At 49.1% G+C, this 16,179-nt stretch overlaps 1 protein-coding gene across 2 annotated transcripts in view; it reads left to right on the top strand.

The window, feature by feature from the left end:
• The window catches only part of pcnx2 (pecanex 2), a 29,524-nt gene extending 16,611 nt beyond the window's left edge, over positions 1–12,913 (top strand). For both annotated transcript variants that reach the window (XM_060073931.1, XM_060073932.1), the window contains exons 24-39: positions 741–849; positions 1,299–1,428; positions 3,163–3,221; positions 3,635–3,850; positions 4,286–4,539; positions 5,033–5,266; positions 5,606–5,709; positions 6,328–6,472; positions 6,921–7,151; positions 8,099–8,256; positions 8,997–9,113; positions 10,041–10,219; positions 10,586–10,752; positions 11,156–11,230; positions 11,925–12,101; positions 12,461–12,913. In XM_060073931.1, coding sequence (XP_059929914.1) covers positions 741–849; positions 1,299–1,428; positions 3,163–3,221; positions 3,635–3,850; positions 4,286–4,539; positions 5,033–5,266; positions 5,606–5,709; positions 6,328–6,472; positions 6,921–7,151; positions 8,099–8,256; positions 8,997–9,113; positions 10,041–10,219; positions 10,586–10,752; positions 11,156–11,230; positions 11,925–12,101; positions 12,461–12,631 — 2,526 coding nt within the window. In that variant the 3' untranslated portion in view covers positions 12,632–12,913. The remainder of the gene's footprint in view (positions 1–740; positions 850–1,298; positions 1,429–3,162; positions 3,222–3,634; positions 3,851–4,285; positions 4,540–5,032; positions 5,267–5,605; positions 5,710–6,327; positions 6,473–6,920; positions 7,152–8,098; positions 8,257–8,996; positions 9,114–10,040; positions 10,220–10,585; positions 10,753–11,155; positions 11,231–11,924; positions 12,102–12,460) is intronic.
• Positions 12,914–16,179: the final 3,266 nt, after the last annotated feature.

Below are 16,179 nucleotides of genomic sequence, written 5' to 3'. Positions count from 1 at the left end.
GCAGTGTGTGTGTGTGTGTGTGTGTGTGTGTGTGTGTGTGTGTGTGTGTGTGTGTGTGTGTGTGTGTATGTGTGAGGAGAGGACTGAGAGGTGATGGAGGCGGTGTGTTTGTGTGGTGTGTGTGTGTGTGTGTGTGTGTGAGGAGAGGACTGAGAGGTGGTGGAGGCGGTGTGTGTGTGTGTGTGTGTGTGTGTGTGTGTGTGTGTGTGTGTGTGTGTGTGTGTGTGTGTGTGTGTGTGTATGTGTGAGGAGAGGACTGAGAGGTGATGGAGGCGGTGTGTTTGTGTGGTGTGTGTGTGTGTGTGTGTGTGAGGAGAGGACTGAGAGGTGGTGGAGGCGGTGTGTGTGTGTGTGTGTGTGTGTGTGTGTGTGTGTGTGTGTGTGTGTGTGTGTGTGTGTGTGTGTGTGTGTGTGAGGAGAGGACTGAGAGGTGGTGGAGGCGGTGTGTGTGTGTGTGTGTGTGTGTGTGTGTGTGTGTGTGTGTGTGTGTGTGTGTGTGTGTGTGTGTGTGTGTGTGTGTGTGTGTGTGTGTGTGTGTGAGGAGAGGACTGAGAGGTGGTGGAGGCGGTGTGTGTGTGTGTGTGTGTGTGTGTGTGTGTGTGTGTGTGTGTGTGTGTGTGTGTGTGTGTGTGTGTGTGTGTGTGTGAGGAGAGGACTGAGAGGTGGTGTTAGATGGCTGACGGTGTCTGTGTGTGTCTGTGTGTGTCTGTGTGTGTCTGTGTGTGTCTGTGTGTGTCCAGATGCGGGAGCTGCTCCTTAAGCTGCACTTCATCCTGGTGTACATCGCCCCCTGGCAGATCGCCTGGGGCAGCGCCTTCCACGCCTTCGCCCAGCCCTTCGCCGTGCCCCGTATCCTTCCTACGACCTGTTGGTGTGTGCGTGTGTGTGTCTGTGTATGTGTCTGTGTGTGTGTATCTGGTGTGTGTGTGGTTTTCTGGTGCCCATATGTGTTTGTGTGATAGGTCTGTGCGTGTGTTTGAATTTGTTGGTTATCCGTTGACTTAATCTTTGTAGGTGTGTGTGTCTGTGTGCTATTTCCTGGTACCCAAATGTGTGTGTTTCTTTGCGTGTGTGTGTGTGTGTTTGCTTGTGTGTGTTGGTGTGTGCACAAGATACCCGTCAATCTCTCAATTGTAACCATAGCAACCATCCGGGTTGCTATGGTCAGGCTGAGCTACCCGTGGCCACCGCACGGGAGTGAACTAGCCCCTAGGGTGGGGAGGCGAGGGTAACAACACACACCAGAGCCTCCATCGTACGCTCTGACCCCTGTGAGCTTCCTTTACCCCGCCACCCAGACTCCGCCATGTTGCTGCTGCAGACGCTCCTGACCACCATCTTCTACACGCCCCTCTCCCCCTTCCTGGGCAGCGCCATCTTCATCTCCTCCTACCCCCGGCCCGTCAAGTTCTGGGAGCGCAACTACAAGTAATTTCCCCCCCGGGCACACGACGCGACGCGACACGACGCGACACGACGCGACGCGACGCGACGCGACGCGACGCGACGCGACGCAACCGTCAGTGTGTTCAGAGTGACCGCACCGCGCTCAAGGCGCTACTGTCTGTCTTGTCGTCGTGCGTGCTGTGGTCGTTTTGGTTTTCCCCCTGCCTGGTCGCAGCAAGGGGGTCCCACATTACATCACAAGGAGCACCCCCCCCAACAAGGCTGCAACAAAAGACGCAAAGTGAACGTCCGCGTTCCAAATTCTCATGCGGTTGTCTGGTCGCCATGTTGTCTGGTCGCCATGTTGTCTGGTCGCCATGTTGGCTGGTGATCTGTTGGCTGGTGATCAGCTCCTCCCCAGACCCATATCTTGCTGCCTCGTTGGCTGTAAGGTGTCGCTTCTGTTATGGCTGGTCCCCACCCCTTTCAAACCACAGGGTTTGCGGATGCCCTGAGGTCACGGCGTTGGATCAGTTCACACTTTAGGAGCATCGCCGACACAGCGAGCTGCCATATGCCTCTGAGCTGTGGCTTCTGGCTGCAGTTTCTAAAGATGGTCAGCGAGCGGAAGATCAGGCTGGAATCGTGTGGTGTGAACTCAGCATAAGGGGGAATGGGGCGCCCTGTGTTATTGTGTGCTTGGATGGAAAAGAGGGAGAGGAAGGGAGAGGGGTGATGGGGAGTTTGAAGATGAAGAAACACGAGTAGTGGAAATAGCATGAAAAGCACTGACATGAGATTTAAAGACTGTTGTCCCTTTCCCTCTCTTTCTTACTCTCTCTCTGTTCCTCCCTCCCTCTTTCTCTCTCTCTCTCTCTCTCTCTCTCTCTCTCTCTCTCTCTCTCTCTCTCTCTCTCTCTCTCTCTCTCTCTCTCTCTCTCTCTCTCTCTCTTTCTCTCTGTTGGAGGGAACCACACACTCACACACTACTCTGAACCCTTTCAAACCCACCACATTCCCTTTACTTATTCATGGACAATAACTGAAGTCTCTCCACTCTCCCACTCTGAGGACCAGTCCCTCCCAGTCCTCCGGCATTAGCTCTGTTCATGTTCATGTTATGTTGCGTATGAGAAACACAACATGACGCGTGAAAACTCCCAGCAAGAGCAGCCTGTGTTTGTATTTACAACATGACACACCAACGCAGACTATTAATCATGTTATTTTTCTACTATGGGAATTCAGGAAGTTAGTGCGAAATCATTGTCACTCCGCGCCAGAAAAGGCATGCTGATCCCCTTTGATGTCTCTTGGCACGTGTTGCAGTATTTACAGAGTAATGCAGTGTTCACTGAATTGTTTTGGCCTCAACTGTGTTTTGGTATTTGAACCCAGCAGCAGCTCGTGCCAAAACCACGAGACAGCACTCGCGCTGCCAAGTCCCAACAAAATGAGCGCTTTGTTTTCAGTTCCTTAGGAGCATATTAAGCATATTTAGTTTCTTAATACTGCTTAAACTCTGACGGGACGAAACCGTGTTAATATAACGTCGGTCTGCTGCTTCTAATTTTAGATTTTAGGTTTGTAATTTGCTCCATTTTTAGATCGATTGCAGCAGAAAACCTACTTTGTACTTGATTGTTTTTTTTTTAATTTTGAATCTTCACCTGTACTGGCCCCTGATCCCATTGCTCTGGAAGGATTCTGTGATTCTGTTTGTGACTTTGTTGTCCAGTATAATAAAGGGACTCCTCTCCCCATCTTCCCCTGCAGCACCAAGCGCATCGACAACTCCAACAGCCGGCTGGTGTCCCAGGTGGATAAGGAGACAGGTACTATACACACACGTGCACTCTGGGTCACCCTTGGACGTCAGATCCGTACCTTATCTAACCCTATGCACCATTTTATTTGTAATGAAAAAATATGTATAGATATTGTAGCAAGTAAATATTGGGGGGGGGGGGGGGGGGGTTTAACCTGTGCTCACTGACTCAATGTGCTTGTACTCTGTGCTCTGTGCTCACTGACTCAATGTGCTTGTACCTGTGCAGGCCGGGTGAGGCTGCTTAAACCAGCCCTCATCCACGGACTCTCCCAAACAAAAACAAAAACAAAAATAAAATAATATATTATAGATATGGATATATTTCTTTATTTTAATTAAAAAGATGAAGTAAATGAACTCTAGGTTGGCCTCCGTGGTGATGTGAGCCCTGTCTGAACCGTTGTCCGTGCCTCCCAGGCTGTGACGACAACAACCTGAACTCCATCTTCTACGAGTACCTGACGCGCTCACTGCAGCACTCGCTGTGCGGGGACCTGCTGCTGGGCCGCTGGGGGAACTGCAGCGCGGGGGACTGCTTCATCCTGGCCTCCGACTACCTCAACGCCCTGGTGCACCTCATCGAGATCGGCAACGGCCTGGTCACCTTCCAGCTGCGGGGCCTGGAGTTCAGAGGTGAGGGCCGGTCACACTGGGGACGGGCAGCGGCAGCAATCATCTCGCCGTGTGACGGGACATCTGTGTCTGAGGACCATGCACTGGGATTCCGATTTCTGTGATACAATATAACATTTTTGTTGAATACTTTCTGGCCTTCAACAAATGTGCTTCGCACCGCTGTTCAGCATTCCACAGAGCCGTTTTCTTTTTTTAAATGACGACAATTGACGACGCAAATACAGTAGAGCGCCCTCTGTAGAACGTAACCATTATTTAACTTCCTATAAGATAACATTGACATTTCTTGCTTAAATTAGTATTTCAGTTTATTTTGTCATTAATTGCAGAAGGAAAGAATCACGATTACCCCCCATGTATCGATTGTTTCCCCCATTTCTCATATAGAAAATGATTGACCAAACTTCTATAATGACCCCCCCCCCCCCTCAGGGACGTACTGCCAGCAGCGGGAGGTGGAGGCCATCACGGAGGGTGTGGAGGAGGACGAGGCGTGCTGCTGCTGCGAGCCGGGCCACCTGCCCCACGTGCTGTCGTGCAACGCGGCCTTCAACCTGCGCTGGCTGGCCTGGGAGGTGACGGCCACCAAGTACCTGCTGGAGGGCTACAGCATCAGCGAGAACAACGCCGCCACCATGCTGCAGGTGTACGACCTGCGCAAGCTGCTCGTCACCTACTATCTCAAGGTAGCGGCCGCGCCGGGGGCTGGGGGGGCTGGGGGTGTGTGGGGGGGCTGGGGGTCTATGGGGGGGCTGGGGGTGAACACAGTGTTATGTTCCAGCGGGGGGGGGGGGTGGGGGGGGGGTGGAAAAGGGGTGTTTGTGTTTCTCTCTCTCTCTTTCTCCCCCCCCCCCTCTCTCTCTCTCTCTCTCTCTCTCTCTCTCTCTCTCTCTCTCTCTCTCTCTCTCCCTCTCTCTCTCTCTCTCTCTCTCTCTCTCTCTCTCTCTCTCTCTCTCTCTCTCTCTCTCTCTCTCTCTCTCTCTCTCTCTCTCTCTCTCTTTCACTCCTCCTCTCTATCAATCGCACTCTCTCTCTCTCTCTCTCTCTCTCTCTCTCTCTCTCTCTCTCTCTCTCTCTCTCTCTCTCTCTCTCTCTCTCTCTCTCTCTCTCTCTCTCTTTCTCCCCCCCTTCCTCCCTCCCGTGTCTCTCTGACTCTCTCTCCTCTCTCGCCCGCTGCAGTGCATCATCTACTTCCTGGCCCAGTCCCCTAAGCTGCAGGGCTGGCTGCAGGACTCCAGCCTGCAGGAGGCGCTGCAGTCCTACACCAAGTGGCACCACATCGAGCGCGACCCGCAGGTGTTCAGCGTGAAGATCGACGAGGACTACGTGCACTGCCTGCAGGGGGTGACGCGCGCCAGCTTCTGCAACGTGCACCTGGAGTGGCTCCAGTACTGCGCCGGCAAGATGGAGACGGTAGGCAGGGAGCAGGGGCCGGGGGGAGGGGGGTGCTGGGGGGAGGTGGCGCCCTCTCATGATGGTAGTGATGATGATGATATGGGTTTGTGTGCATGGTGGATAACATGCATGGGTTTTATTTACAACAGCTGTGTGTGTGTGTGCGTGTGCGTGTGCGTATGAGTGTGTGTGTGTGTGTGTGTTTATGTTGGTGGTGTCTTGTGTGTGTGTGTGTGCGTATGAGTTTGTGTGCGTGTGTGTATGAGTGTGTGTGTGTGTGTGTGTGTGTGTGTGTGTGTGTGTGTGTGTGTGTGTCTGTGTGTGTGTCTGTGTGTGTGCCTGTGTGCGTGTGTCCAGCCTGTGCCCAGTGATGAGGACTCCACCCTGGTGACCCTGGCCTACGCTCTGTCGGTGTTGGGGAGGAGGTCTCTGGGCACCGCCTCACACAACATGTCCAACAGGTAACGCCTAACCCTCATCTTATTACATTCCCTCCTGCTCTTCTTTAGCTTCATGTATAAAACATTTGGTCATATGGTATACGTAGTGTTTAATTGCTGCATGGTGAAACCGTGATATTAATTGTTTTATATTTTGTTGTATTGTCTTAAAAGCAGATATCACCAAAAAGGCATTCATCTGATTGCTATTAACATTTGGACCGGTATTCGGAGGTGATCTATTGTGGCCAGGGTGTCCACAACTGCTCCATGCAGTTACAGAGCGTCTCCACTAGAAGGCACTAAAGCCAAGCCTTACAGACTGTCCACATTGTGTTCCACTACAGATCGTTCTTGATTCAAAAAGAAAACTGCAATCCCTTATGTTATATATACATGATATTGTATATTGTATATCTATACATAAATACAGTATACATAGTCTTCTTCTCTAGATACATATAGTATATCTACCCCTCATCTCTATACATACAGTATATAGTATATCTAGTCTTCTTCTCTATATATGAATATAGTATCTATTCCTCTTCTCTATCTTTAAATTCTGTATATCTTGTGCTCTCTCTATCTATAAATACAGTATCCATAATGCTCTCCTCTGTCTCTGCCCCCCCCCAGCCTCGAGTCCTTCCTGTACGGCTTCAACACGCTGTTCAAGGGGGACTTCCGCATCGCCACTAAGGACGAGTGGGTGTTTGCCGACATGGACCTGCTGCAGAAGGTGGTGGCGCCGGCCGTCAGGATGAGCCTCAAACTACACCAGGTAGCAGAGCGTGCTTGACCAGGGACTTTACTTTATTTAACGTGTGCAGATCTTTTAAATTGAATGTACACACATGGATGGTATGCGAAAAAGGAAATGCCAGTACTGCGACAAAGTGCCGAAAAAAGGGTACCAACTAATTTGTTTCGGCGCCACCAAATGAAAAGATGAGTCGAAAATGTTAGGGTTGAGCCCAGCCGGGATAGCGACCACACATCCTGCGAGTCCGAGACGTTTCCCTGGTTACCGTCAATGCAGCACAACACTGTATTTGAACCAAATGAACCAAATAATACATGTACGCCATGTACGATTGTATGGTTTGTACCATTGTATCATATGTATCGTTTGGTTCTTTGCTGGGTACACGTGACCCGTCTCGCCTGGGATCCCACTCCTACTCCTGACCATGGCGTGCCCCCCCCCCCCCCCCCCCTCCTCCCCCCAGGACCACTTCACCTGCCTGGAGGAGACGGAGGAGGCGTCGGTGCTGTACGACGCCATCACCACCTACCGCAGCAGCCTGGTGATCTGCCACGAGAGCGACCCGGCGTGGCGCGAGGCGGTGCTGTCCAGCCGCGACACGCTGCTCACGCTGCGCCACATGATGGACGAGGGCGCCGACGAGTACAAGGTCATCATGCTGTACAAGCGCCACCTCAGCTTCAAGGTCATCAAGGTGAGCCCGGTCGTCCGTCCCCTGATACTGAGGGAAAGGCTTGTGGCTTCCCCCGATTGGTTCTGGGATTCCGTCTCGCATGTCACTCATAGGTGTGGAATGCAACGCTCCTCAGTGGCGGAGACACATGGGGAGGGAGGAGAGAGGGAGGGACTCTTTTTGGGTTGTCACATCTCAAATGTCCCGTAGAGCAACTTTAATCATTAACATAAACCTAGAGTTATAAACCTAGAATTGAAGTTACCCGAGCTGTGTGTGTGTGTGTGTGTGTGTGTGTGTGTGTGTGTGTGTGTGTGTGTGTGTGTGTGTGTGTGTGTGTGTGTGTGTGTGTGTCTGTGTGGATTCAGAAAAAAAGGAAGACTAGTCACCAGATTCCACAGTGATGTGTTACATGTCCTTGCTTGTTATTCAGTTCTGAAAGTGTTCCGATTAATTTATTGATTTACCAAACATTTTTCGGCGGCAGTATGTTTGTGTCCATGCCTGTACTGGATGTTGTGTCTGTATAATGATGGAGGGGCTGCCCGTTGTGTGGCATTACTGATAAAGCTGATGAGCAGACGGCCTGTTGAATCATTGAACATGCAGGTCTCTCTGATTTGACCACACCAGAGGGGGGAGCTTGTGAGTCATCGCTGAGGAGACGATGGTTATGGAATTATTCTATTATATATCTATATACGACAAGACTGTGGTGAAGGAGAAGTTAAAAAAAACGTAAGGAGTTCAGAAAGTACAAATATAGCATGACGTTAACTGACCACGTTAACAAGTGGTTAACAATGAACACATTTTTATTAAAATTGTCTTCATTTTAATAAAAGTAAGAATTTTGGGTCACAACTCCCCAACCTCCCCTTTTTGGGGACTCTCCACCCCTCTCCTTTCCTCTCTCCTCTCCTCTCCTCTCCACCCCCTCTCCTCCCCTCCCCCCTCCCCCCCTATAGATCAACAAGGAGTGTGTGCGTGGCCTGTGGGCGGGACAGCAGCAGGAGCTGGTCTTCCTGCGAAACAGGAACCCAGAGAGAGGAAGCATCCAGAACTCCAAGCAGGCACTGAGGAACATGGTGAACTCGTCCTGCGACCAGCCCCTGGGCTACCCCATGTAGGTGCAGCCACCACCTCACCCCCCGCAACCCCCACATGAGCAGGGAGAAACTGGGCACACGTCACAGGGATCGGATAGAACGCAGTATGGTACACATCATGTTGGGCATTATGGCGAAAAGATTGGTTCGTTTTAATGTCTCTATTTTTGAAGACGCAATTGAGGCATAACCTGTCCAACATTCATGGCAACCACAATGATTGACGTGGTTTTAAAAAAAACCTTTCCATTCAATGGTATCCATGTGCTTGCCCAGTCGAGATCATCTTAGGTTTGTTAACATTAAGAAGAAAAAACAGAATTTTGCACATTTTAACTGGAATTAAAGTTTAATAGTGGAAGGATATAACGTCAAATTGTGACTTTGATACGTTTTCTCAATTCCATATGGTATTGCATGTATGGTTCAGAACAGCACAGAGACCCTGTCTTTCGGGGCGACACGCTGCTCAGGAGGTAGAGCAGGTTGACCGGTACGGGGGTGTCCCTGATCAAGGTGCCTCACCCTGACTGCTCCCGACGAGCTGGCTGTCGCCTCACATGGCTGACACCGCGGTCCGTGTGTGAATGTATGCATGAAGGGGTGAAGGTCAGGCAATGACGTGAAGCACTTTGAGTGGTACACTGGTTAGGGAAGCGCTGTATAAATGCAGCCCAGTGACCATTGACCAGTGAACGTCTCCCCGTGGTGGGGATGCGTTACAGCGTGGCTGATGTCGAAAGGTCTCCTGTCTCAGGTATGTGTCGCCGCTGACCACGTCGTACGCAGGCACCCACCGCACGCTGCGCACCATCGGGGGAGGGGCCCTCACCATGGACGCCATCCGCTCCTGGCTCTGCTCCAAGTGGCTCCGGTCAGTCCCACCTCTTATCATCATATTCATCACAATCGGTCTGTTCTCCATACTTCCTGGTAGCCATCCCCCTTGTTATCCCTCTTTCCTAAATAACATCCACACACTATGTTTAATGCATGTGTCTGTGTGTGTGTTTAGCGCATTAGTAACACAAGCACACTCCCGTCAGCTCTGAGGAGATGATATTTGCCTTCCCATTAGAACACTGCGCTAATCCTCCTGATTGTCCTTGAGTCCTAAGTGTCTTGATTGAGTAGCCAGGGCTAAGCACACGGGGAGGGAGAGGGTCACGTAAACCTGTTAGGCTGCTAACTCCCTCAGCCCCACGCACAAACAACCATGAACACATACACCACACACACACACACACACACACACACACACACACACACACACACACACACACACACACACACACACACACACACACACACACACACACACACACACACACACACACAGAAACACTCACACACACAAACACATACACACACACATCCCAGACCACAAGAAACCACACACACACACACGTGCACACACATATAAACACACGCTGCTGTGTCCCCCACACGAGGACACAGAGACTTTTACCGCTTTATATGCATACATTTAATTAATTGGTCTGTGTGTGTCTCTGTGGATGTATGCGTGCGCTTGTGCGTGTGTGTATGTGCGTGTGTGTGTATGTGTGAGGGTTTCTTTGTATGTGTTTGTCTGCAAATGCTTTTGTGTGTGTATGTGTTTGGGTGTGTGAGTATTTCTGTGTGTGTGTGTGTGTGTGTGTGTGTGTGTGTGTGTGGTGTGTGTGTGTTCATGGTTGTTTGTGCGTGCATGCTTTCATGTGTTTGTGTTTGTGTGTGTGTGTCCATGCGTGTTTGTGCGTGCATGCTTTCCTATGTGTGTGTGTGCTGTTGCGTGTCCCAGGGTGCGTAAAGACAACCTGACCAGCTGTAACAGCGGCGTGAACATGGAGGACGTGGACTGTGCCGCCGGAGGCTCCTCCTCCCTGAGCAACAACCACCCCTCGTCCATGACCTCCAACAGCCTGAGCCTGTACCAGCACCGCACGCGCACCACGCGCCCCCACCGGCACCGCAACGCAGGTGGGGGCGCCATTCCACGGTCACACCGCTAGGGCGGCGCCAAAAACTGTACTTTAAACAGGAAGCACCGGCACACAGAGGTGCAGAGATCACACCTCATGTTCTGAAGGGTTTATAGTGGTTAATAGTTTTGTCTGCTAAACATGTGCATGAATTATACAGAAAGGTAATTGATCTGATGCTTTGATGCTTTGTTTATTTTTGGTTCAATCAGCTCTGCAAGTAATTGCGTGTATGTGTGTGTGTGTTTGTACATGTGTGTGTGTGTGTGTGTGTGTGTGTGTGTGTGTGTGTGTGTGTGTGTGTGTGTGTGTGTGTGTGTGTGTGTGTGTGTGTGTGTGTGTGTGTGTGTTTTCGGCCTTCCAGCCAGGAGAGAGTACCGTAGCCGGTCAGTGCAGCCCCAAAGCCAACGCCCCCCCGTGACCAGCCAATCAGGGCCCATCCTAGATTCAGGCTCCGCCCACGGGCTGGTACAGCGCCTCTCAAACAGTCAGCTGTCCTTCAACACCTCCATTGCCTCCATCTTCTCCCAGGTGAACTCATCATGTCACACATGGATACACACGCACACACAAACAGACAAACACACATACACACACACATGGACACACACACACACACACACACAAACACACACACACATGGACACACACACACACACACAAACACACACACACACACACACACACCGCACACACACACACACACACACACACACACACACACACACACACACACACACACACACACACACACACACACACACACACACACACACACACACACACACACACACACATAAAAAGACACACATACACAGTCACGGACAGAGTCTGGTAAGGATGGAGGCCTCCTGGTGTCTGAAGCATCAAATATATGTAATTATGCATTATTTAAGGAGGACAATATCCATAATATTCCTGTCTGTGTCCGCAGGTTCCCCGTCTCTCCGGGGCCGGGGGGATCAGCTCCCAGCTGCAGGCAGCGCAGCATCAGCAGCGCTCCAGCCAGGTATGGACGCCCCAGGCTAGGTCTCACCACCAGCCAGCCCCAGGCTAGGTCTCACCACCAGCCAGCCCCATGCTAGGTCTCACCACCAGCCAGCCCCAGGCTAGGTCTCACCACCAGCCAGCCCCAGGCTAGGTCTCACCACCAGCCAGCCCCAGGCTAGGTCTCACCACCAGCCAGCCCCAGGCTAGGTCTCACCACCAGCCAGCCCCAGGCTAGGTCTCACCACCAGCCAGCCCCAGGCTAGGTCTCACCACCAGCCAGCCCCATGCTAGGTCTCACCACCAGCCAGCCCCAGGATAGGTCTCACCACCAGCCAGCCCCAGGCTAGGTCTCACCACCAGCCAGCCCCAGGCTAGGTCTCACCATCAGCCAGCCCCAGGCTAGGCTCTTAACCTCACAGCCAGTTCATCTGCTATCAGGCTCCTCCCATCACAGCCAGTTCATCTGCTATCAGGCTCCTCCCATCACAGCCAGTTCATCTGATATCAGGCTCCTCCCATCACAGCCAGTTCATCTGATATCAGGCTCCTCTCATCACAGCCAGTTCATCTGATATCAGGCTCCTCCCATCACAGCCAGTAGATCTGATATCAGGCTCCTCCCATCACAGCCAGTAGATCTGATATCAGGCTCCTCCCATCACAGCCAGTAGATCTGAGAACTCCATTTCCTTCCTCTATGGTGCCCTCCCCAGGTGTCGTCGTCCTCGTCCACGCTCAGCCTGCTCTTTGGGAAGCGTAGTTTTTCCAGCGGTCTGGTGATCTCTGGCCTGTCGGCGGCCGAGGGAGGCAACACCACCGACACACAGTCCTCCTCCAGCGTCAACATCGCCATCGGAACGTCGCATCGCTCCAGCAGCCGGGCCACACAGGTACCGCTGGAACGTGTGGTCTGATGGTGTCACCACACCCCCAACACGTTCGCCACAGCCACCGCGGGAACATGTGGTCTGTGGGTTATACAGTCCCCGACATGTCTCTCACTGAAACCAGTGGCGCTCACTTCTAGTTTCAGTGGCGCTCACTGGAACCAGTGGCGCTCACTTCTTTTGTAAAAGTTCATTTTGTGCTGGTGAGTGGGCTACTTGCTCGATCTCAGAGGGGGTACATCAGTAGTTAACAGTAAACACTAGCCTGAGAACCACTGTTTGTACCCAAATTATAATATCTTCGGTTCAGTTTAAATATGACACTCGACTGGTATTTCTCTCTCCCATCCTCGATCTCCCAGTGGACGTCGGAGCCTTACGAAAGCATCGACGCCACCAACTCAAACGTCCCCCCCGGCCCTAAAGACGGCACGCAGTCAGCTGACCGGGGAGGCAGCCAGGGGTTGGATAAGAGCCAGGAGGACGAGGGCCCTTCCTCGCCTGTCCCCGACGCGTCCGAAAAGACTGTCTGACACAGAACGCAAAGAGTGTGTGTGCACCACACTCTCTCAACCATGCGCAGAAAAGACTGTATGCCGGAAGATCACGCCAACACACACACACACACACACACACACACACACACACACACACACACACACACGTGTGCAGATGAAGATTGTACGAGGTTCTGTGAACACAGCACCTGCTCCCGTCATCCTGAGCATGGGCTCACCTTCTCGTCTGAATGTCCCCCCAAAAAAAGAAAGAATCCAACTCAGACACCGTGATCAAATAAAGAGTTTTTAAATGAACCGGCTCCTCTTCGTCTCTGACTCCAGACACACACCATTTTTTGACGGCCAACTGCGTGGGTTAGTGACCTTAGTGATGCTTTAGGTCTGCGTCGTGTGTACATTATTGGGTGATGTTGCTCTATGATGCCTGCTCCTCTTTAGGGGGGTCCCATATACAGGCTCCCCACCATAGAAGTCCTCGGCAGTATGGTGAGCCTCCTATGGTTGAGTGTTCACACTGTGTGCAGCTAGTGCCTGACATCAAAACCTGTTCTTCTTCATCTGGAATGTTTCTCCTTTGCGCTATTCAGTATAGGGTGGTCATCTGACCTGAAAGAAATGTATCATTAAATAATGCAGTAAAAAGTTATTTCATTAAAAAGACAGCCCTTTAAGTAGTTACGTTTAATCAAGTTTGAGCGTGAGGAGATTGTGTGAGATTGTTTAATCTGCTTTATGGAGCTGACTGGAGATATCTTTTCAACCATGCTTTAGGGACCTTACTTAATTTCTTCCAAGGCTGCGTTGTGTACATCTATTTAAACATACCTGCTCTTAGAATTGCTTATGCATCTATGTCACCACTTACCACCCAATGATAGATGTCCATCTCTTCAATCAAATGATAATTCATATTTTTGAGGTTTTATAATCTCAACGAACCCTCCTCAACAAGGCCTTTAAAAATCCACCCACTTCTAACTACAAAACGGCGAATTGCCCATTGTGGTATCTAAGTTAAAGGAAGACACAGACACGGAGGAAAAAGAAACTTATGTATTTATTATAAGATGTTACATTAAATGTCTTTCTGTAGCAGCCCACTTTAATTACAGATACTCAGGGCAGTCACCAGGAATATTCTCATATGCCGGTTCCATGTAAACGATGACAGAGATGGATCTATACAGTGAAATGTACCACAGCTGAACTCATTCAAACATGATGCTGAGGGTTAACCAATACAAGGCCCATGAAGAACACTCCGTTTTTTATTGTGGATAAAATAAAGACAAATTAAACATATTTACTTTTCAAACGGAATAGAAAACAATTGAAAACGACAACAACGGTGAAAAACGCATGATATTTTTTAAATATGAAAGTTATAATTTCAGTTGAACCCGACATGGCTAGTTGTCTCCCACCTAGTGGTCCGGTGGTCTTGTGAGCTAGCGTTCTTTGTTCCAACAACACATCTGCTTCCACATGTTCAGTGCTACTTTACAGATGCATGGCTTCTCTTATTGTGTGGATGATACTGCAGGCTTCACTTGTATTTCAAACTCAATGAAAAAAAGAAAAGTTGGAACAAATGACAGTTGACCTAAGGTGGATTTATTCTTCAACATGAGAACCAATGAAAGATAAGGGCAAAAGAAATTATAAAGAAAATCATGTTTTTTTTTGCGGTTTATTTCGGTTGTGTGACATTTCATATCCAGGCAATTCTAACCTTTTATGTGAATGCAGAGGAAAGGTCAATTTGGCCATACATGATGATGGAAATGTGCATTGTATTATACCATACTTGCAAGAACGATTACTTTTTTTGTTGCAGCTTCACCGAAAATCATGCTGTACTTTACTGTAATCTTACTTCTATACATTTATACATATATCTTTTTTCGCTTTTGTTGAGGAGACATGTGTTTCTGCTCACCAAACACCCAGCGACCACAAACACAAGGTGCTAAATTCGGTTAACACGCTTCCATTTACACAAACAAGTGCTCTTTATGTAATGTTGCTTATTTTCCCTGGAAATTAGAAGCAAAACCGTTCGTCCTCATAGAAGAGACTTAAAGGTGATGTGTGTAGGATCAAGTGGCCTCTAATGGTGAGGTTGCAGATTGCAACCAACTGTATATGTCCCCTAAGTCCCCCTTTCCACAGAGCTGGAAAAGCACATGAGCTGGAAAAGCAGCCTGTACTGGACAATAAGGTGCCAGCAAGTTCTTACCAATTATCTCATTAAATGATTGCAATATAACGGGGGCAGAAAAGCTAAATTCTTGGTGAACAAGGCGTTTTGCCTTCTTTCTTTTAATAAGTGCTTCGACCAATCATAAGATGGGAGTTGGAAATCACTGTGGAAGAGGGTTATCTGTTGTTTTCATGTGATTAAACAAAAATTAAAACATACTTCTGAAGATTATATTCAGTTTTTCCCATTCCGCACAGTACCACTGAATTCTACACACTGCACCTTGAAGAACCGTTCAAGACAAGGCTATTTATTTTTTACGTTGACGGGTCATCTGTGTGTGTGTGCTTGTTTGTGTGTGTGTATGTGTGTGTGTGTGTGTGTGTGTGTGCATCCACAGTGCAACTTCACATATTATTCTTTCAGATATTCATGTCAAAGCATATTAACAATAGCATTTGGAGGCTACATTAACATATATATTCATATCTCTCTCTCTCTATATATATATATATATATATATATATATATATATGATCTAAATCATTCTCCCTCCTCTCCTTCAGCAACCCCAAATATTGGAGTGATTAGCTTTAATCTGTAGAAGAGGTCATCTCCGTATCATATCATTTACACTTCCAGAACCAGGTCTAGATCACAACATATGGTTAAAGTTTCCGTCTTGAAAAAAAATAAATACAAACAATGAACGCTTCATACGCTCTACAAAGAGTGCCTGGAGTTCTCCGAAGCCCTGTCATGTGTCATCGATCGTCCAGCCACAGAAATCCAACGGCACCTTTTCTAAGAAGTCCTTGTGTTACCCTAAGTCACAGAGCCAGGCTTCATATTCATAAGACATTACACATCGAGTCCAGGACCAATGGAGAGTTTGGTTGAACATGTAGCACAACTAGCGCTGTGCTTTTGAAGTTGCTCACATGCATTTGGCGCCGGCATTATCCGCGATACCGGCTTCAGTTGTTGTTGTTGTGGATGAACAAAAACGCTGCACAATTCAGACCATTCATGAGACACTACACAGAAATGAAATAAGATATTACTAGAGTCAAAATATGAACCTCCTAAAAGAGTTTCAGATCTTTTTTTTTTTTTATTGTCTGCATACTGCAGTACTTGAATACATACTCATACAGTATCGTTTATATTAAATAACAGAATCATTATTTTGTTTACTTAGCAAAAAGCATGCTGTATAGAAAATATGCCACTTGGAAATTTGAAGTGACGTTAAAATGCTTTAATTTCATCAATGGAACATCTCTCGTTGAAGCCGACATTTACAAAAGGCAGAAACCAGAGGTCTAGGCATCTAAATCAATAAAGAGGATAGTGA

Source organism: Gadus macrocephalus, chromosome 15 (genome assembly GCF_031168955.1).
Source record: "Gadus macrocephalus chromosome 15, ASM3116895v1".
Lineage (NCBI taxonomy): Eukaryota > Metazoa > Chordata > Actinopteri > Gadiformes > Gadidae > Gadus > Gadus macrocephalus.
Note: the sequence above shows the minus strand (reverse complement) of the source record. Positions and strands in the feature narration are given on the sequence as shown.